The following is a 22,398-nucleotide window of genomic DNA, read 5'->3' as shown; positions in this document are numbered from 1 at the left end:
CATCTTTTTCTATTTCCATCATGGAAAGATTATTCAAAGAAAATTGGTTAAAACAGCATAAACTGTGAGGAGGACTAATCTTCAGACACCCACTTTCACCAGCAGGAGGCTCAGTAAACACATTCTAAAATGGCTTCTGCTGTAAAATAAATAAATAAATAAATAAATACTGTTTCTAGAGAAACATGTTAAACCTCACTTGACAAAATAAACCTCACTTGACAAAATATGACCAAAACTGACAGCATCATGTTTATGTTATTAGGTGTGGGAAGGTACTGTGACAGAGATAACCACTGAGGACCTCAGTGCTGAGGATCCAGATTCTCCTCCTGAGAGCCTAGAATTTATCATAACCCCACCGAGTAATGGGCATCTAGCCCTGAAGAGCGCCCCCTCCAGGCCTGTTCCTAACTTCACCCAAGAGCATATCAATCATGGCCAGCTGGTCTTTGTACATAGTGGTTAGTTTACATTTTAAAGTGCCTTTCAGAACAGCCCATACGATTTGATAAGCCATTTTGCTTGATCTCTCAGTAAGTTTCTGGTATTTATGTTTCAACAGGTGCCTTGTCAGGAGGATTTCACTTTCAAGTCAATGATGGAGTGAACTTTGCTCCAAGGAAAATCTTCAGTGTCACAGCCCAATCTCTGGTCATCAGCTTAGAGAAAAATCAAGAACTTAAAGTTTTCCCAGGTTAATTTTTTATAGTGCTTTAAAGAAACCAATATCCACATTTCTTCTTTCTTGTCGCTTTCTTCAACTTAAATTCAAGTGCCATTTTATACCAGTGCAAATTGTGGTTACACTTTTTAGTAGGAAGAGGTTAGTAAGGGTGTCTTTCACTTCAAGAGATAGCCAAAGGACATTATGCTGTAGCAGACAGCAGCAGCTGGACTGGGTTGTGTGAAGCTCAGACTAGCCTATTCATTGAAACAGTAATGGTGCCGTTTTCTATATGATGTAAAGGATTTATTCCATTTATCCTTTCCACAGGTTCTTTAAAGTTAATTTCTGAAGATGAGCTGCTGATAATCACAAATGACTATGATGATATTTATGGGAATCGCACCATCACCTACACTGTGACCTCACCTCCAAAGTTTGGAAGCCTAATGTGGAAACTAGCAGAAAATTCCACACAAGAAATCTCCTCCTTCACCCAAAACATGGTATTTATTAAATCTGCTTCTGACTTTTGTTCAAATGTGTACGTCTTTTCAAAAATATGATAGGCGCATCACTAAAATTTGAACAAGTGTATTCTGCTAAGGTTTGACATTTCAGGGATCAGCAAATGCTCTACTACAGATGTCGTCCTGCATATATATTTTGGAGATATGTAGGTTTTTAAGCATGCTTTTGTCACAATAAAATTTAATGTAACAGTATTTGAGCATAATATAAAATTCAGACGAAAAATTGTATTGTGCTATTGCAACATGGGCAAACATTTTTTGTCATCACAATGTTTGCATGGGCTGTAAGAAATTTAGTTATTTTCACTCTCATGCATGTTAGCCGAGTTATTCGAGTGAAATTCAAAACATTTATTTAATGTATGGCTCTTCAACATAATTAGCATATCTAAATATTTAAAATGTAAATATTAACATACTTAAAATGATGAAAATATGTGATAAAAATATGTGAAATGTGATATTAAATAGCATTTATGTGATCATTCAGTCGCACTTTACATTAGGGTCCAATTCTCACTATTAACTACGACTTTTGCCTCAATAAACCCCTAATTACTGCTAATTAATAGTAAGGTAGTTGTTAAGTTTAGGTATTGGGCAGGGTTAAGGGATGAAGAATATCGTTATGCAGAATAAGGCATTATTATGTGCGTTATAGCTAGTAATAAACAGCAAATATCTTAGTAATATGCAGGATAATTAGCAACTCGTTAATAGTGAGAATTGAATTGAACGAAAGTGTTACCGATCATTCTAACTTATAAATAAGCTTAATTACCTATATTATTTTAGGTGAAAGAACGTGCTGTGCTGTATGCACAGACTAAACCTGTTGCCTGGACCGCTACAGATTCCTTCACCTTCACTGCATCATGCCCCCCAGCATCCCTCCATGCTCACAACTTTAATATCCACATCTCTTATGAAAATATTGGCCCAGGGCATAGGAGTGCACTTTTTACAAATACTGGTAATGCTTTCTGACTTCTCGTGATGTTTATTTGATAAACAAATTGAACAATTAATATAGTATCTCTACACTAACAACTTCATATTCATTATTCAGGGGCTGTTGTCGCAGAGGGTAGTAGTGTTCTCATAGATAAATCAAAATTGGATGCCTCCAACCTTTTGGGAAAGTTAGAAGAAGAGGAACGTAATTTCTATGAGGTCTGGTACGAAATCACCTCTCCACCCCTCCACGGTACAATTGTTCTAGGTGAAAAGAACCTGACACATGAAAGACCAAAGTTCTCCCAATCCAACCTCCACAAGCATGGAGTTATTTATGTACATGATAACTCTGAAACCACTCATGACAACTTCACTTTTGACGTTTGGCTAAACCCCAAAGGAAAGCTTGCTCAACGACCCCAGAATGGAGACTATATAGTATCAGGAATATTTAATATTACTGTGACCCCTATTAATGACCAGCCTCCTGTGCTCAAGACGGGATCCCATAGACTCAAAGTGGTCAAAGGGGACACCGTGACCTTGGACACTGAGAACCTTTATGTGGAGGACCAAGACACTCCACCTGAGGAGCTTTATTATACGGTAATCAGCAAGCCCAAAAATGGCTTCCTTGCTTTGGAGGGTCAACTCAATAAGTCTGCTATCAGTTTTACCCAGGCTGATGTAAATCAAGGAAGGGTGCACTTTGTACAAAATGGGGAACCCTCATCAGGGGTCATCTACTTTAGTATAACTGATGGATTCCACAGACCACTCTACAAGCTCTTTAGTGTAGAGGTAGAGAATATCACCATCAGTGTGGTCAACAACACCGGACTGACTCTGTTGCAAGGTCAGACCACAGTGACTCTGACATTCGAACATCTGGCTGCAGTGACCAATGAGAAAGATGCATCCATTAAGTATTTAGTTACAGGCCCACCAATTCATGGGTGTGTCATGGTTATGGAAGAGCCGGTCACACACTTTGACCAAGAGGACCTTCACACTGGCAGATTATTTTATAACATGACTGACCTGTCGTCCTCTCAAGACAGCTTTGAGTTCACAGTCTTCACATCTGAGAGTAACCTGACCAACCAGGTGGTACACATCACAGTCAGGCCACTGATCCAGCTTGGAGAGCATGTTAGGATCCCAGATGGTATCCCAGTGAAGCTAAGAAAGGATGTCCTTGATGCAACAGAATTGGCCTCCCTTAGTGCTAGCGATCCCATCTTCGAAATCCTTGAGCCACCGAAACATGGCAAGCTAGTCAAAGTGACATTTGACCTTGGAGGAGCCTCTCACTCGCTGGAGTCATTCACATTCAGGGATGTGGAACAGGGCAGAGTTGCCATAGAGGAAAACATCAATTTCCAAACCATTTATGGCAACACAACGGCGGCCAGGTACAATGTCACAGCAGTCCATCCACTTAATGATTCATTTGTTTTCCTTTTGAAGGCAGCCAATGTTCAGCCTGCCATGGGCGAATTTGTGTATTTAGTAATACCTTATGACCCCATTACAGGGAAGCATATACTTTTAGAGCCGACTAAGTTGCCGACTTTCAACAGAACAACAAATGCTATGTCCCCCATGTACCCTCCATCTCACTTAGATCCAACAACAAGACCACACAGGACTGCTTCAAAGCTGAAACCCCGAAACCGCTGGGGGAACCACACACGAAGCAGATCAACGGTTCCTCATGTGCCCCATACCACAATGGGCAAGTTGGACCCCTCCTCAAAAAATACATTAGTGAGGATGGAGTCTTTACCAAGACCTGCATCTGATCCCCTGCTCATCATCCTGCCACTTCTGGCTTGCCTCCTCCTGATTGTCATTCTTGTGGTTCTTATTCTTGTCTTCCGGCACCGGAGGGAAAAGCGGGCCCACCCCGCAATGATACAGGGTTTGACTGGGAACCATGATGAAGATATTTTAGCCAGATGCCCATATCTGGGTCAGCCTGAGAGAAGTCTCACTGTTCCTTCGGTTATAGTAACCCCACTCACTCAAAGCTGCCATGACAGACCTGTTTTAGAGGAAGTACATGATGCAGCCTTGGTGCCAGCGATTGAAAGAGCTGTGTCTCCATTTCTCCTTTGCACATGGAGTCCACTTGACCCTGATTCTGCCCAGAAGTGTACACCAGCAACACCACCCCTTAACCAAAACCAGTACTGGGTTTGATTCAACTCCTTTTATCACATCCAGATGTAGCTTGAACCAATTTTGTGAACTATCATTATGCATGACCATCATCAGAGCCAACTCTTAGCAGTGGCAAGTATGTTTTTAAGTTTCATACCATACACTGAGAAATGTCTACTTATACTATTGGTTGCATTTGGATTTTAACCTTATAGACTGAAGGTCTCTTGGCTTAGTTCCAACGGAAAGACCGCCAAATAATTGTAATTTTAACACGTTCATTTTTCATGTTAGTCCTATTTCTGTCCTGCCAAAGCTTAGATCATTTTGTAGTTATGATGTTTTGTTACTTAAAAAACACAGATAGTCACCAATTCTTTGTTATTACAAGGTCAGAATTTTTTGCAGTTATATTTACCTTTATGGAAAGTCAGAAAAAATATGCAAAAATTGTACCTTTAGCTTGTCACTGGGGCAGTACCATCAAAGATACACTTTTTTACCTTCCCTAACACCATTAGCACATTGAGGTACTATTGCATCCTTTAGGGGTACATAAGATACAATCGTGCACCTTTGAGGATGCTACCCAGGTGACGAGCTAAGTGTTTTTGCACATTTTTGTGCTACAGATAGAATGAATGAACATGGTTAATTCAAGTCACAGACTACAGTATGAATTGAATGTTATAAATTTAGATCATTTGCCACATTTTAGAGGACAAATAACACAATTTTTTACATCCAGTGTTCTTGGATGTGTTAAATACAGACATTTAACTATTATACTAAGGCCTTCATGTAGTAACAATAAGGGCTTTCACACCAGGTATTATAGGAACTCAGTTATAGGAACTAGCCATCATGGCTGACCCTGAGAACTAAATGTTCCCCTAGGGCCATTCTCCTGGTTGCATTCGCACTGCTAGTAGGAACTGCGAAGTGATGTGAAATGGAGATGGAATTTAGATGTATAAGTTATGCGATTAAAAGAGCAAAAATGAGGGGCCTAAAAGAGTAAATCTACAACAACTTCCTGTGCTAGATATAATCGAAGCTGAGAATAGAACGTAATTCCGTAGACAAAGGCGTCAGGTAAATGCCGTTGACATTAACTTTCTGTATATGTTTATGTTCCATTGTGTATGCCAGATCGTGGAGTCAGTATTTGTTAACAATGTTTACACAGCTTTTAAAAATGCCGGTTGCCGGTGTTTCGTATGGCATTGTGTTCGACCCATCAACTGATGTACACTAGCGTCACTGTCTAGTTCCTATTGTGCTGCGCTGTAAAATTGTTCCCAGTTCTTGCGTGCAAACACATAAAAAAGCAGGTACTTCCGCGAATAGTTATAGGAACTATGAAAACGTTCCTCTATTGCAAAAGCCCCTAATAGTTTATATAATTTTAGGATCACCTAATACAGTATTGTTAAGTAGAAGAGGGAATGTAAATTTTCTGTAACATTTTATAATTAGTACACAGTAATAAAGTGGAAATAAAGGAAATCTTGTGAGAAGCGAGAACGAGTGAGAAACACAAACTGCTTTATGGCAATTCGACTTAAACACACACATAATCAATGTGTATGATGCATTACCCACCTCGGTAGACATAGCTCCACACGATAAAGTTGGCCGGCTCCGATAATAACAAATGCACATGAGCAGCGGTAGAAAGGGGGAGAAGGGTGCCGCAAGTTAGTTTTTTTTTACGACATGGTTGTGAAATATACGCACAGCTGTAGGGGGAGCTCATTGAGAAAACATGCGACAACAAAAGTGAAAATCAGCGAAGAAATAGCTAGGGTTGCCGAATGCCCCTTTAAAAGCTAATGTGATTAAACTAAAACTAACGTTAAAGCTGGGTACATTCAATTATCATGAAAACGCATCCCAGAGAACGGTCGACTCGGTACCCATGTGTTATTTAGCCCTGGGTTCATTTTTGTCCGGAATTGTCCTTTAATAATGTAGAGACTACAAATATATAAACTAAGAATTAACTATAAAGGAATACTTTATTACTGCATACTCTACAATAACCAAATGTCTCTTTTTTTTAAGATTTCCTTTCTAAATGTTTTTTTTTAAACCTATAGAACTATAGTATTATGCTGTACCTTAATGCCTTATGTTTATTCATATTGAAGACAAAGCCTGTCAGATTGGCATGAAATGAGAGAACTGAAACTATTCAAAGGTACATTTTAGAGAAGTGTCTAAATATGAAATAGTATGCTGACCACAAAGACAGATCCACCCTCTTAAAAAAACGCACCACAAATTTCACACTCCTCATAAGCTAGATGGCATTAGCAGGATATTCAGCCATGATGCTATTCAAAGAAGGGGAATAGTTACCTTGACGCTCCATAATGCCTAGTGTGCTTCAATGATTAATATTCTTCGAACCCACATCTCTTTTTTTTTTATTCTTTTGAAGTTAAAGATTACCGTTTGTGTTTATCTTGTAATGCCTAGAATTTACTATGGGCTTCAGGTTTTGAATGTTTATGTATGCGTGTATTTATGTCTGTATGACTGAGAGAAAGTATCACTGAGTAAGATACACTAATGTAAAAATTATTGTTCTTTTTGTATAAATGTATATTCTAATAAAATCATTGCTTTTTCTAAAATACTTTGGACGTTTTGAACTCTTATGATTCATATATATATATACACATATTAGTGGATTACTTAATTTCTTTATAGCTCCAATTATATAGAAAACAAATGCTTCTTAAAAACACAAATGAGTGTAGTCCCTCCTTTTCTCCTTAGTGTTGTTTTAAATGTTGTAATATATGTGGGCTTGTTAGTGATAGGGGTGTGGAAATAAATTCTTCATGATTAAGGACCTGAGTATGTGACAACAGACGCAGGCAGCGAGTGGAAAGAGAAGCCTAACTTTAGCTCTTATAAATAATTCAAATGCAGTGAGAGATTGACTGCTTCGGGGCAGCTCGGTTTTTACCATAGTAAGCACAGAAACTAATAGTAGTACGATCTCTTTCAATAGGTCGATTGATTAGTGCTCTGAGGCCTGAGAATGCTTATCTTCTTTGATGGTTGTTTTTTTTCTCCACTTTTCTTTCATTCTATTTCAGTGGTTCTAAAAAGTCTCCCCGTAGTCAATCCTTTTATCCCTTAAAACTCACCTTTTATCACCAAAATGACATATTTAAGTTTTCTTCTTGAAAAAAAAATCTGTAATGCCTTAAAATAGCTTGAATGTAACTCTACACCCTTGTCTCATTTAGTATTTGCAGTTCTATGAATATGCAAATGTACCCCGCCTCCACTCACTCACACCAGCTCAGAGATCCACTTGTTGACGATCACACGTTGACCTGATTGGTTACTAGGTAGTTTGTGACGTCAGAAACACCAACAAAACACTGCATGGAGAAAATACTCTGCAATGGTGTTGACTTCTGAATTTACACATGGTTTGTCATATTAAAAACAGCACATAGACATATTAACAATATTAAAACCTTGATTTTAACCAGAGGGCGACTTTAAACCTTTTAAGGGGATGGACCACTTAAAGAGTAAAACAAAAATTGTGGAACACCTAATAACCCAAAACTCATGTGAGATTCCATGTGAGATTTTCATGAGACTCTCCATCTGTTTAACCAATCCTGTCTTGAGCCAGTTTGCTTTTTGTTCTTATAAATAAACTTTTCACAGACCACCTGTGGTCCAGAGTTTGAACCACATCTAATTTTTTAAAGTTTCACTTCAATTTTTTTGCTCATCCAGCTGGTTAAATGTTCTTGATGACAATTTGAGCTCCTAAAATACATCCACTAAGCTCTCATTTAGAGTAATTAAACTAGCTAAAAATACTCATTTTGAAACAAGGGAGAAAAAGTCTAAACTGAGTAATGGAAGTGCGGGTAAACTAGTACCGTGAGTGATCCTCTCAGCCTCGTCTGGAATGTCTTCTAGATAAAGAGGGTTTCAGCCCATGTTTTCTAGGTCATTGTTCCTTTGCACTTCTCCTCCAGGGCTGAGAAACTGTGTCTCGTCTTTCTCTCGTAAGCTCTTAATGTAAAACAGACACGGGCCTCTCCCTTGTAGCAGATTAGATAAAGGTTAATAACGAAGTGAGAGTAAAACTTGCACAGAATGAGAAGGATCATAAGCAACCGTAACTGACAGACCAACACAATAAGTCATTCAAATGCATAATGTATCTTTATATCTGTAATAGAATTCAGAAGAATCAGAGAGTCAGAATCAAAAGACACAAATGCTTTCAAATCTACTCTCCTTAGCATCACCACAGTTCATAGTCCAAGGAATGAGTCCATACCAGTACAGAGAACATTTCAGTACAGGCACACAATTACAACTAAGTCATCTATGTTGTTTATATCGACTGTAGCTTCTTAGCCAATTTAAATGTAAACTTAAAATTGTGGTTATGTTTCAAGGGTTTCAGGAGAACTGAAACCAATTAGGACCGTTATGTATAATCAGATTATATGATTTTACTTAATAATAATGTAGTCAACACTTTGGACCATTGTCAGTTTCGGGTAAGTTTTCATCATTATTTTTTGTTTGTAACTCAAAGCCACCCCAAACACTCCTACAAGACAGTAACTGTATTTTCATGAATCTATAATAAAAAGGCTGATATTTGTGTTTCTATTCAATTCTGGCCATTTGACTTCCTAAGCCTGATCATACATGTCCAGGGCTTCCTCCAACTTGCCTGTGATTTTCTGAAAGAAGCTGATCTGCTGCTGTAAGAAATATTGCATCTGTGCCTTGAAATCACGCACACGTATGCGATGAAAGTGTTGGATCTCAGCTAGCGTAGCACAGGAGATGATGTTGCAGCGGTCATTGATGCCTCCACCTGCAGTGCCATCTTTTTCCTCCCCGTGTTTCTGGCTCTCCTTGGCCTTAGTTAGTGCTCCTGTAGAAAGACAGAGGATGGAAGTGAAAAGAAAAGGGAAAAGAACAATGGTTCGGTTATAAGTCTATAACACACAATCACATCTGCAAAAACACACACAAGCACTCTTTGAGAGTTTTCCATTTTGAACACATTAAAATGCAAGCTCAGAACAGTCATGGCTTCTGATTTATGGCTAACAGCTCTCTTTGGAATTTCTCAAGGAGAAATCAATATTCCCTGTGCACTATAGGTCGATTCTGAAATTAACTCTAACTTTACTTTCTAAATTCACTTTCCTGGTCTTATTGCACATGATTCATCAGTGCATTAGTATTCCAAATAAAAAATTGTAATCTTGTATCAAAATGTAATAACTTGCTCTTTCTCCAAAACAATTTTCCTTTTTTCAGCTGACTTCATTTACTTTTTAACCCCCTCCCATCTAACTTGGCTACATTTTGGAATGTAACGCCTACTTTTCACAATCCAATCAATTCCAGATGGATAAAATCATACGTTGTTTTTTTTTCGCGCTGAATATCCTGTTTCACTCTGAGACGAATGCGGAAGTAGAATAAGTTGCGAATGTAGTTTCACATTGACTTTACGTATACAATCACATATATTAGCCTACATCAAAAAGTTTAGTTATCGTATGTGTTTCTTATGGAAGCTTGTTTCCACCACAGAATTAAAATTTTTTTTTTTTTTAACTTTTTATCTCACAATTCTGACTTTATAACCTTCAATTCTGACTTTTTTTTCTCAGAACTGAGATGTTATAAACTCGCAATTGTGAGTAATAATACAAATTGTGAGATCTTTTTTCCCCTCAGAATTGGACTTTATAACTCGCAATTGCGGGTTTATTTCACGCAATTCTGAGATAAAAAGTCTTGAGTTCTTTTTTTCCTGTGGCGGAAACAATCTTCCATAGTTTCTACATCCAAGGATTCAGAAAAAACTATCTGTGAGTTAAACTGTGGTGTAAGCATTCAATGCTTCCCTGTGCTGGAGCCCTAAGCTCAGGATTAGAGCCATCAACACAAAAGCTTTTCCAGTATCAGTTGTTTTAAAGGGACAAGCAATTTCTCATACAAAACCGCATTAACAATTTCCGTCATAAACACCCAGAGATATGGTTCAAAAGAATGACATCCGTCAATTTAATTTCACAGTAAAGGAAAAATAATTAGTCAGAGGTATACACTTCCCCCTCTAAAGGGAAGTGAGGATTACAACAGGGTTGGCTTCATTTCTTCATACCAACACACATCTCAAGCTGCAAGAACTAGCAGACCCCATATGCTCTCTCTCTTGCACCAGGGAAAAATCAGGACATGCCATTTGACATACTGCCGAGAGCCTGTTGCTATGTGCCATTTTCTATTAGCTATAAAAAGTTAATGAATATATTTTACATCAGTAGCTTTCCTTCACTAAAACAGCATACATCCATTTCAGTATGAATAAAATGCTTTTTTAGTTTCATGAAATAACAATTTACCATACTGATTTAGGTTTCCACTCAAATATTAACCTGACACTGGATAGTGTGTTATTTCTTTAAGCTGATGGCAAGCACATCAACTACTGACCTACTGACCTATATCCACATTTTATTGCATGCCATTCTGATAAGTGGTATTTGAGCAAACACATGAGAAAAATCCCAAACCTTTCTGAACATGGATAATGTCTGGAAAGTTTGCAAGGTGTCCCTGGTAAATCGCTAAAAGATCCGAAATTGGATCCAAATCCTGACGGGGCTGCTCTGCAAAGTAATCCCCAATGGTCTCATAGACTTCTCCAGTGTGTACCATGGCCTTGTTTAATGGAACTGAGTATACTTGCTGGTCGAATTCAAAGGCCTGACTTAAAAGTCTGAAAGCTTGTCCAACTCTCTGATATTCCTTTTTAAATCCAGTGATCTGCTTTCTGGCAAATTCGTTAATTGTGACATTGACCTGTATGAGGTTTTCGTCCATTTTTTTGGTGAACGTTTTGAAACCATCTATGTTGCTTTCCACCTCTTGTAAGTCAAGCGGTAAAGCTGGAGGACGGATAGTGAGGAAAAAGTTAGCGCCGACTAAGTGGTCCTTCTCGGCTTTTCGCTTGCCTTGCTTCCAGGCTTTTTCGTCATTGCTGCTGCAGGTGAGGAAATGCTGGAAAACGTCACACTTTGATAAAATAGGATGACTCGTCATGTGATTCATCCACCATATTAAACCTTTCCTCCTCTTAGAAATGAAATCCTCTTCAAATCGACCTGTGGCTTGTTTTTCTGGCAAGTGAGGGACTGAAATGACAGGGAACTTTTCTACAAGTCGTGCATAAAGCCAGTCAAAGTGCTTGTATCTTCTATTCACCTGGGTTTGAGTATGACTAGGTGTGAGTCCATAGGACATATAGCTCTTCATGCCTTTGAATTTGGTCTGTTTTGTAGGGTCATCAATAGTGCAAGTGAATGGATATGGGTTATCTTGCCATTCCGGACCGTATTGACCCATATCAACAAATATGTTGTCTCCATCTCTGACCAAACCTGAAGCTTCACCCAAAACAAAAGCCTCGCCGCCTGACTTTACGAAGGTTGAAAACCTATTGAGATTTTTTCCAACTGTTCCTGCGCTTTTGGACGCACTACTACCACGTCGAGACACTGAGGTGTTTTTGCTGGTCTCTTGAGTATTCCCGCGTTTTTCAGGTGTTCCTCCGCGTTCCTCCGACGTCACGCTGTCATCCCAGTCATCGTCCCAATCCTCATCGCTTCCTTGGCTCGTCTCAATAGTGAGTCGGTGTTGTTTAAGATGTCCCTGGTAAACAGCGGAATGCGTGGGTGTCGACTCGTTTGAGGTGTCCCTCCTCTGAGGACTAGTTTGGTAGTAATAGTCCTGACTAACGGATGTGCCGTTATCGTGTAGTGATGTGTCAGTCCTTATAATCTCCACGTATGATGCAGGGAAGAGTCCCGTCTCACCTCTGGTGTTCGTGCCCTCCAACCAACCATCGACAACCTCTTCACTACTCAAAGTTAGGAGTTCATTCTCTGTCACAGAGATCTCACCGGGATTTTCAGAGATAAAGTCGTATAAAGCTCTCGCTCTGAGCGCCATAGTTGTGTGGGAAGGCTTTGTAAACTCAGTTTCCAAAGTTAAAATACACTCTCCGCGCCGTTCCGTTAAATTAACCTCTTCAGTAATTTACGGTCTCTGCTTTCTACCAAAACTCGTCGAAAACTTTTGAAGACATTATCCTGTTGAAAACAGTTTAAAATTCCTCTCAGAAGGGTATTGAAAATATGGGGGTTGTGTCCGCCTGCTGCCTCTCTTCGCTGAATGCGGTCCTGGGCAGAATAATTGAGGGTGGAGCCAATCAGAATAATCAGCCTGGGGCAGAGAATAAACCCAAATGCCCCTGCGTGCAGCACTGTGACTGACTTGTCACCATCATTGTCTTTTTCAAAACATGTTGTCTTCCAATTACCTAATCGTTTCAAAAAGATTTTATAATATCTTTGTTATTAGTCATTAATTTTTTGTTTGCCTCAGCACCTATAACAGATCAGTATCAGTAATTATCAGTAGCCTATGTAAGAATCACTATACATACATACATACATACATACATACATACATACTATATATAAATGAATGATTAAAACTAATTAGAACATTCCAATAGTTACAAATTCCAATAGGCCTAGTTACTCATTCCATCAGTTAGAACATTCCAATAGTCACAAATGTAGGCTATATATTGTACAAATGGATGTACAAATGTAATGTGAATGTATCTTTTTCTTTTGTTGTTTGTAAAAAATGAAGTTCATTTGGGCAGGTTTGGGTGTTAACAATGTGTTTATTAGAAAAATTGTCAACAGACTTTACTTGCTGAACATTTATAACTTGTTATAAATTATAATAGAATACAAGTCATTGTGTCCAATTATCAGCCACATATAATATAATCTTAAACCAATGAAAAGTGAAACATGAAAAATACTTCTCAAACTTACCTAACATGTATGTATAGCCTATAAACGTATGCAGTTTCTACAGATATTTATTCACTTTTACAGAACTGTGTGAGTAGGCTAAGTGTTTATAACAGGAAGCAAATTAATCTGTGACTTCATAATACATTGTGCCTCACAGACAGTCGTTTTATTGTTTCATGGCCTGTTTATCCAAATGAGTGTCGTTTCAATTTCTTCAAAACTTTTTATACATAAACATGATGCAATAGGCCTATATGTTATAACATTATAAGCAGAAAAACATAAAAAAGTTTGCCATTTTGAAAGAAACTAGCATTCCCGAACACGATCGCGTTTCTATGTAGCCTACATACAGTATGATCACATTACACAACACGGCTATCCTCTTGTCGCTCTCCTTGAAGAACATTGTGTTAATTTAACCAGTAGAGGTCACTATCAAACCAAATATCTGGCAACGTTATTTCTTTGTCACGTGATGTAAAAGAACCTGTAGCCTACGATCTCCTATCACGTGATCGCTTAGACGTTTGCATTCTTAAAATTAAACAAACTTTTTCATTACGTGAAAGAGTGTCGTAAGAGCAGTCAATACTATAATATCATATCGGTTTAAACACTCAAAAGAAATAAGAAACAGAGAGAATTTCAATTCCTATTGAATGAATGAACGTCATACCAGAAATTCTATGGTAATACCAGAGCCCGTCTAGCGGTGAGCCTTTGCACTTCCTATTAGCCCCATTGTATCATCTGGGTTGCAGTTCCATTAGAATTCCACTGGAGGTGATCGCGGGCGAGTGCAGAATGAATGGGAGTCTAAGGAGCTAGACGGCTAAATGTATCCCTTTCTCCTGGTTGTCGTTGAATCAAAGTAGATTTTATTGTTGATTCCGCAAGTTCAATATAGATTATAGTCCAAAAGTCGAACGAACGAGTAATTTTGTCCTTTCGATTTCTTACAGGTTAGGTCGTTGTTGGCCGTAACACGCTAGAAAAATGTCTATTAGACATTCTCTGGTAATACTCAGCGTGACAGTGACGTCACGTCGAAGTCGTGATGCTTTTGCCTCTGTAGCTCGCGAACACACAACAAACAGCGCCTTTCTCCGCCCACACCATTAAGCTGTATTGCACTCGCTGTATCACGTCTTGAGTCGGAATTATTTCGACTTAAAAATACATATAGTAATGTTTTTGAATGTATTAAAACCTGAATCCTTTTTTTTTTCATCAGGACTTGTTTTATTCACATAACCGTGCGTGGAACTTACAGAGGAAGAGGAGTAACGTTACACAGCTAACGCTGCTAGCCGCTTTATTAACATATTATTTTTCATATCTGAGAGGCGGGGATTCCAAAGCCGTCAAAAAATCGACTTTTGGATGCATTCAATTAACACCAGCGTTTCATTTCATAGTCGCCCTAACTCAGGACTTCTATTTTCCGTAGACAACAGCAAGAAGCTATCGGGGAAATACATGGATTACCTGGTAGAGTATTCTTTTTATTTTTTTTTTGAAGATGGCCAGAGCCTGTAGTATCAGGTGTTTTGTTTTCATCGATGCTCCCACGAATTCAAATACCTTTCTGAACAGTAATGTTATGTTTGTACTATATCAAATATTCTTTCTCAGTATATTGGTAAATTCACTTACAGCTTCTTGTTTGTTATGCTTACAAACAAATCTTAGCCATTAGAAGAGGGTATTCAGAAAGGATAGCAGTTCTGAGCACTGTTAAATAAATAGCTTTCCTGTAATATCAACAATTTTTGTCCATCTCTGATATCTCTTTTTGTCCTGCTTTAAAAAAATACTAATAAAAAACTATGAATGTAGTTGGATAAGTAGCCCATAAAGTTTTAACTTTAGAAGTGAAGTAGTTTGCTGCAAGGTATGATCATTTATTTAGTCTACAAATCTAAATTTTTTTTGCTCTGGTAACAAAACCTATGCATGTATTAAAGAAAACTCACATGAGGGTGAGTAAATGTTGACATAAACATTTTTGAGTGAACTATGCCTCCTTAAAATCAAAATGAACAATTTTTGTTTTTTAATGGAATATTTCAGTATTTATTATAAAAAAATGTCCTCACGCATAATTATTTTAAATTAGTGTGTCCTCGTAATCTTTAATCAAAATAACCTCCCCTCCTTGCATCTCCTCTCTGATGACATGTTTACTGTCGGGAGGGCGGGGCAACCTGTCACTCACATGAGATCCACCAATAGCAAAGCACAACCATCCAATCAATTCTTCATGGACAAAATCAAGTCCCGCCCTACATTTTATCTTAACCGAAAAGCCGTTTCACTCTGATATACATCACAAAAGATAAGAAAAGACTATAGTGCGAGACAGTCTGGTTCCGGAAGTATTTTTTCCATTCATTTTCTCCATAGGGAAATTGATTTTTAATGATAACATAAAAACCTTTAAAGACGGCCTTACTGTGATCTACGAAGTTGTTAATCAATCCTAATGACTTCTGTTGAAGTCGTCAGCCTGCATTAATTTAAAGGGCTCACTTTTAAAATAATCATGTTTAACAACACAATTTGTGGTGAAAAACTACATTGCCCATGAAAATTCCACCAATCAGAGTCGAAAAGAGCAAAATGCAGCAAAGTAGATCTTTAGCTCCACCCACTCCCATGAAGCACTGTGAATGATTGTTTTTTCAACATTTTTAAATGAGTAGTTTTATATTTCTCCATCGTTTTTAAATCGATTATGCTGTTCACAATGCTTCATGGGATTGTAGTTTTTTCCCCTCACTCAAGCCGTTAGTACACAGTCTTGCATCTTTGTTTTTTTTGTCTGATTTTCAAAACTTTTTCCTTTTTTGATTCACCTCGTAGCTGGTTGGCTTGGTTCATGGCTTATCACACTTTAACAAAGACTTTTTTAAAATCCCTATGGAAAAGCCGAATGGAAATAATACTTCTGGAACCAACACCGCTGAAAGAGTGGGCTATTCAGTTCAATACATTTGAGATTTATTGTCATCTCATTGTGACACCAACAGTCACATGTCTCGTGATTATGACAACTCCATTAATGAATTTACATGGGATGATATGTGGTTACAGATCACATCTAATCTTTTTTTTTTATAACATTATTTATTATCTGCTTATTTGGCCTCTGGGTGACCTCTTTCAAAGTCCTTTTTTGCACCATTCGTGTCATATAATTTGCCTACAATAATCAATGTCTGATTATAACAGTTTAATGAGTAGACTATACAGTACTGTCATGTTGGTGCTGCTCCACAGCATCTGGTGCCTGTAAACTTCTCGCACATTCGGTGCTTTGATACTTGACTTGGACATATGCAGCGAGGTCACAGGGGTGCTTCCTTTGGGATGTTCCGGTCAGGATTCTCAGAATAGAACCATTTCCTCAAGAAACAGAGCTGAAAAGGCTGGCGGTGTGTGGATTAGGAACATGCTTGATTATGTATTTTTGTCCTGACACTCTTGACTTTGGGTCAATAAGGGCAAGAGGATGTTGTCAGACCCCTTTTCTCATAAGGTTCAAGTTTGATAGAGCATAAAATAGAAGGGCTCCCGAACTTGTCCTTCTTGAGGGTAATACCTATTTATATTTCACTAGAATGTGAAAAGTAGGTTGGACTAAAACATGTGCACTCCAATACATGCATATCTTCATAGTTAACAGGTTGTGCAACTGTAAACAGATTTGATGCCCTTTTCATCAACAGTGGGCATAGAAAAAAGTTTTAGCGAGCTCAGTGAAAGCTTTATCAATGTCAGCTTCTAGGACTCATGGCATGCATAGTTGGCTTCCCTTTCCCGAAATGGGTGGAGCTTAAACCTTTTGCCTTTGTAGTTGGCATGGAAACCACATCATTGTATCTACGTTTCTGGTATGTTTTTTTCCAGTGCAGCGTATTTCCTTCACGCTTTTTATGTGCTGGCCGTCCAGGGCCAATGGTTTTAGTGTTTGTTTTGAGTTCTAACTGTTCAGGTTTCAGTTTATTCTTTTTGGTGTCCCCATGGTTTTCCATTATTACAGTGCATTCAGTGCAGATCTTAGCTCGGTTTAATTATGGATCTGGCCTCATTTGGTCCGTGGTCTGCTTATTTTGAAATGAATGGGAGAAACAATGATCCTATTGTGTTGTATTTTATTTTGTTTCCTCACTCTGTATGGTTAATTTGTGTGTGGAATCTCAATGCATTTAAGCGTTTGTCCAACAGCCGTTTTGGTGGATCTTTGATTAAATAAAGCCTAATCCGATCGCACATATTCATTTAATCCCTTTAGCCTAAATGTTATTCATTTTACAGGCAGCCAAGCTAAATTACAGCCAAATCGGAAGCTTTATGTAATGGTTAACTAAGGAACTAAGGTAAGGCATGGGGAGGAAGTACAGGTATGTTACTAATTTACACAGTAGATAAGCACAGTCCTGAAAATAGGCCTTATTAGAGTTTTTTTGTTGTTGTAATTTATTTCTGCTCATTTTCCCTATATTTTATTTACATTTAGATTACCTGTACCATCATCTGATGCTTTATATATTTTATATATACTACCATTCAAAACTAAGATTTAAAAAAGAAATTATTTATATTATTTAGCAAGGATGCATTAAATTGATCTGTATGGACAGTAGTAAAGACTTTCACACTGTTGCAAAACATTAAAAATAAATGCTGAAGTATTAAATAAAAACGTTCTATTTATCAAAGACTTTTGAAAAATGTATCAGGGTTTCCACAAAAATAAAGCAGCACAACCATTTCAACATTGATAAGCAATGTTCTTATTTTAAGCAAAGCACCAAATCTACAATAATGAATAAATTACATTTTAAAATATATTAAGTAGAAAACAGTTATTTTTAAATTAAAAATGTATTCATTATTGTATTTACATTATTGTAAAAATTTATTTAAATTGCAGTAGCCTAATATTTCACAATATTACTGTTTTTTTCTTCTAATAAATGCAGCCTTGTTGAGCATAAGAGACTTTTAAAAAATATTACTGACCCCGAACTTTTGAACAGTCATGTATATTTTATTTAAAATATTCAATAGTTGCAGCTCTAATCTCTACCAGGCACGTTTCTACCAGGCATCTACCGCCCCACCTCTCAAAGAGTATTTGAAATACAGTATCTTTAGTATCCTAAAGAGTAATGCAGCTTCTGGTTTTACTAATGGACTTTTATTATCGTATCCCGTGGACATTGTGAGTGAAACTGGATCAATGGCAAATAGATTTTATTTGAATGGTTAGTGCTGTGCTATTGCATTTTATGACAGAAGGCAATGACTAACTGTTCTTGTTAAAGCTATTAAGCTAAAAAATTTGAATGAATTTTTTTTTTTTTTACGTTTCATTGTTGACGGCTGTATTATTATGTGAAAAATCATATTAGCTCATGGAAAAATATGTGTCCTGGAACATTGTGTTTAAATTGTTTGTTTAACTTTCACCCTGGTGAGCAGTAAAGCTTTGGTTCGCGTTTAACTGCCAAAAGCAACAGCAGTAGTTGTGAGCTCGGCTGTCTGTTCAAGCGAGAGAGCAAGTCAGGCAATGCAATGAGGAAGTCAAAGACTAGAGGTAAAGATACAATGATTTAATATTATAAAGACATTTATTGGCTGTTGCAATTACTCAAATCTATTTGATTTCCCGTGATTGAATTCTTTAAATGTGATAGCAATTAGCAAAGCTGGTCACTATTGGGTTTTCAATGGGATCCTGTGTGCTAATGTCCCCAAAAATGGTTCTTAACTGGTCTTTTTAGCAGAGATTAAATGTTTTTAAGTTCAAATTTCTCCTGAAAAAAAATTGGTAGTATGTTCCCTTTTTTTGTAGCCTTAACCTTACACCTGAACTTGTTGCCCTGTGCTTTTGTACTGGATTATGCTCTTATGCCATTAAACAATCATCTCTGCATCCTTATCTTGATTGCTAAACCATTGGAGACCATCTGAGCACATGCATCTCACTCATTTCAGTACTTCCGTGACAATTTAACTCCAAATGTTTAACACCAGTGACCAGTTTCTGCTCTTCCTAATTGCTTTATAATTAGCTCCAGTGTATTAGGTTTCTAAAATTCTCAGGCACTCCAAAATTAGAGCAGCCTTTTCCCTGGTGTGTTTTCAAACTATCACAGCTTGGGTAAAATTGAGAGGTTTGACACAGAAGCTCTTGAGCTCTGTTTACGCTCTCGGGCGGCAAAGCCCGGACTCGCCCTGATCGATTATCTGCCTAGTGGTTCTGCCTTGTGGCTTTTGCACACAGTCTGTCATTGGGGCAGTTCAGCACAAGTCTCCTCTTCTCAATGTGTCTTTGGATTTCGTAGTAGGGCTTAGAAACTTCATGGCATCCTCTATCATGTTACATATAGGTCCTTTCCTTAGTGTTCAGCTCCTCTGGGCTTCCCACAGTAGGAGGTACTCCGTTCCCCCTCATTGGTGCATTTGTAGCTGACAGGAGTCTGGAACTCCATCTCTGCTCTACAAACTTAGGTGGTTTACAGAAACCTATAGTCTGGAGAAAGCATCAGTCCATTGTGTCTCCAATAGATCTTTGAAAAATATATATTTTTTAAATAAATTTGTTAATAGTGACAGCTTTTGTCTTTTATGTTTTGTCAGGAGGTGACCCGCAAAGATCTGACCCCATATCTCCCACTGATAAAATCAACATGAAGAACATCTCTCTCCTTAGTCAAGAATGATTTATGTTTCCTCTCTTTTAATTTTCTAATTGTAATTGTATTTTATATTCTCAATTTAAAATGATTATATTTAGTTATGGTAATGATCTTAGTAATTTGAAGAAAAAATGAAATTTTAGATTTTGGTTGGGTGGTCTACACCCACATCTATTAAACATGAAAATGGTTGGTGAGAGCCAAATTTCTTTTGTGTGTTAATATATTTTTATGGAAACGCTCGGAAAGCTAATCTTCTTTGCTCAATAACCTTGTGTTTGGACAAAAATATGGATACACCCAAGTGCACATGATGTGTCATCAGTATTTTCTGTCTTTTTTCCCACAAGAGAAAGTAAATATCTGCTACTTGAATTCTATTTTGTCCATTTTTACGGGTACACAAGTGCTGGAGTAGAGTTGGCCTCAAAGCACAGAGACATGGACTAAAAGCCACAAAACTCCTAAAAGAGGTATTTAAGCCTTTGTAAAGTGAGTTATTTGTGCCCTGTGTGATCTAGTGCTAATGGTGTGTTAAATTGTCGGTTTATCAGAATGATCTTTTAATGGATGCTCTGAGGTCACTAGTCACAGTGACTCTCATGTTTATTTAAAAGGCTCAGTTTGATTTAAAGGCCATGACAAGCCTCACTGCTTGAAAAGTGTAGCATTCAGTCAGACATGAGAAGCCCAAAGGCTTTGCACCTGTTCTTCTGTCTCACCCACAGAAGGCAACACCACCCACAGTCCGTTCACTGATCATTGTACATAAAAATGGTCAGCGCTGGCAAAAATCAAAACACTTTCAGTTTGATTGGCTGGCTTTGCAACATCCATGAGTAAAGGGATGTTTTTTTTAATTAAAGTTTTGCTTACAAGATCCCGGATTAATACAATTACTTCCTTTGAGGGAGATAACCAGGTTCCTTTGAACTCTTCAGAACTTGTGACCATAGTTGGCTTTGGGAATTGCACCCCAGGTTAGTTGCATTAAGATAACACTCATGATACTTAATAAATGATACACATTATAACCATTTGTGAGCCATTTTGTGTTGTCTAGTCCTTTATGATCTGGGCCAGAAAAGATAAGATCTTGAAGGTTCAAACAACATATTATTATCTTTGTGCCCTTGAGCAAGTCTCTAACCCCAGGTTACTCTAGGGTGAAAAATGGTCAGATAATTGACAAACTGGTAATTAGGAAGTTTGAGTTGATGTTGCTAAGATAGTGAATGTAAGCAGCCTCGGAGAGAACCCACCCTTATGCTAAATTTCTCTTTGTTTATCTGTGGTTTACTTTGTGAAACCAGTTAGGTGGTGTTTTCAGTGTCACTTTTGCACACTAAATGACCTTAGTTTATTGGCTAGGTTAAAGTGGTTTATATTTCCGAAAGTATGCATGCAAACCAGAAATAAGCAGATAAGCAGGTCAGTTGTTCAAACATCAAACATGCAAACGTCAAAACGGGCCAGAAATGTGATTTTCCCTTTTGAAATGTAGTCAAAAGTGACTATGACTGTGAAGTGATTGCTGGATGCACCCAGGGTTATTTGAATGTCTCAGAAACTGTGAAAATATAAATGTAGACTAATACACAGTGTTGTAGTCGAGACCAGCTCATACAAGTCAGTGTCAAGACCGAGTCCATATTCTATCAAGTCGAAGACCATGAAAATATGGTTATGGTCTTGGTCCTTAATTCTGACAAGATCGAGAACATGGATATTCTCGAGTCTGAAATTTTGAATCATGGTCTATTTCCATGGTCTTGGACTTCAGAACATTGCAACTCGGTCTTGACTCTGACTCGACCATCTTGAATGTTCTTCCCTGCCCAAGGGCAGGTTTACGGAATTTGGAATGTGTAAACTACATATATTCAAATTAGTGTTTGCATAGATTAAAAATTGCACATTTTTATGTAATTAATCACGATTAATCACACCTAACATTTTTTATATATTTTTATAGTGAAATAATTTCACATTGAGTGAATAAATGTAGAAACAACATAAAGGCAGTATATTTTAAATATTTGTCTAATGGCATCGAATGAAGGCCATTATCACTGATACCAATACTACTACTGATGTCCCTATGAAAAATATTTTTTTCTCAATTTAGCCATTAATTATAGCCATTCCACATTACAGTATAATTAAAAGCTATCAATTTTAACATTTATTAGGCTTTAAAAAATATAACAACTTTTAATTCAAGTGAACTTGAATCAATCTTCACATAAACCCCTTATATAAATTTTATATCAATATATCAGGGCTCAATTTTTTTTCTATTGGCCCAGTCAGACCAGTTCAGATATTTACTTGGCCTTTCAAAATGCACAAAAAGTTATTGTTTTCGTTGTTTTTGACCCATGTAACCTTGTAAACAGTGCTTTAAGATTTTCAGGTAGGTCTAATAGGTAAGAAAT

At 37.6% G+C, this 22,398-nt stretch overlaps 3 protein-coding genes across 4 annotated transcripts in view; 2 read left to right on the top strand and 1 right to left on the bottom strand.

The window, feature by feature from the left end:
• Window positions 1–22,398, top strand: part of LOC143750170 (chondroitin sulfate proteoglycan 4-like) — a 445,241-nt gene that overhangs the window by 7,537 nt on the left and 415,306 nt on the right. The window contains exons 6-10 of one of the 2 annotated variants that reach the window (XR_013207120.1): window positions 266–464; window positions 566–697; window positions 998–1,173; window positions 1,996–2,173; window positions 2,270–4,452. Coding sequence is in view for 1 of the 2 variants with exons in the window: in XM_077243052.1 (XP_077099167.1) it covers window positions 266–464; window positions 566–697; window positions 998–1,173; window positions 1,996–2,173; window positions 2,270–4,362 (2,778 nt within the window). In the remaining variant the exon portion in view is untranslated. Of the gene's footprint in view, window positions 1–265; window positions 465–565; window positions 698–997; window positions 1,174–1,995; window positions 2,174–2,269; window positions 9,000–22,398 lie in introns of those variants that run through there. The other variant, XM_077243052.1, reaches the window with a different exon arrangement.
• Window positions 8,517–12,599, bottom strand: snx18b (sorting nexin 18b). Its single transcript, XM_077243070.1, has 2 exons — window positions 10,926–12,599; window positions 8,517–9,265 (listed from the first exon to the last, which is right to left on the bottom strand). Exons 1-2 carry the CDS (start codon window positions 12,361–12,363, stop codon window positions 9,018–9,020), a joined length of 1,686 nt encoding a protein of 561 aa, XP_077099185.1. The 5' UTR covers window positions 12,364–12,599; the 3' UTR covers window positions 8,517–9,017.
• Window positions 14,031–22,398, top strand: part of arl15b (ADP-ribosylation factor-like 15b) — a 52,832-nt gene continuing 44,464 nt past the window's right edge. Inside the window, exon 1 of the mRNA XM_077243085.1 lies at window positions 14,031–14,741. Coding sequence (XP_077099200.1) covers window positions 14,634–14,741 — 108 coding nt within the window. The 5' untranslated portion in view covers window positions 14,031–14,633. The remainder of the gene's footprint in view (window positions 14,742–22,398) is intronic.

The sequence above is a fragment of the Siphateles boraxobius genome, unplaced genomic scaffold (genome assembly GCF_051911475.1).
Source record: "Siphateles boraxobius isolate OS27281-9 unplaced genomic scaffold, OSU_SipBor_1 25, whole genome shotgun sequence".
Classification (NCBI taxonomy): domain Eukaryota; kingdom Metazoa; phylum Chordata; class Actinopteri; order Cypriniformes; family Leuciscidae; genus Siphateles; species Siphateles boraxobius.
Note: the sequence above shows the minus strand (reverse complement) of the source record. Positions and strands in the feature narration are given on the sequence as shown.

What these genes read in the sequence shown, in the direction of transcription:
- snx18b (XM_077243070.1), bottom strand. Translation starts at nt 12,363, where the DNA reads ATGGCGCTCAGAGCGAGAGCTTTATACGACTTTATCTCTGAAAATCCC. An exon ending in CATTATCCATGTTCAGAAAG is followed by an intron (nt 9,266 to 10,925) that starts GTTTGGGATTTT and finishes GTCTTTCTACAG; the next exon opens with GAGCACTAACTAAGGCCAAG.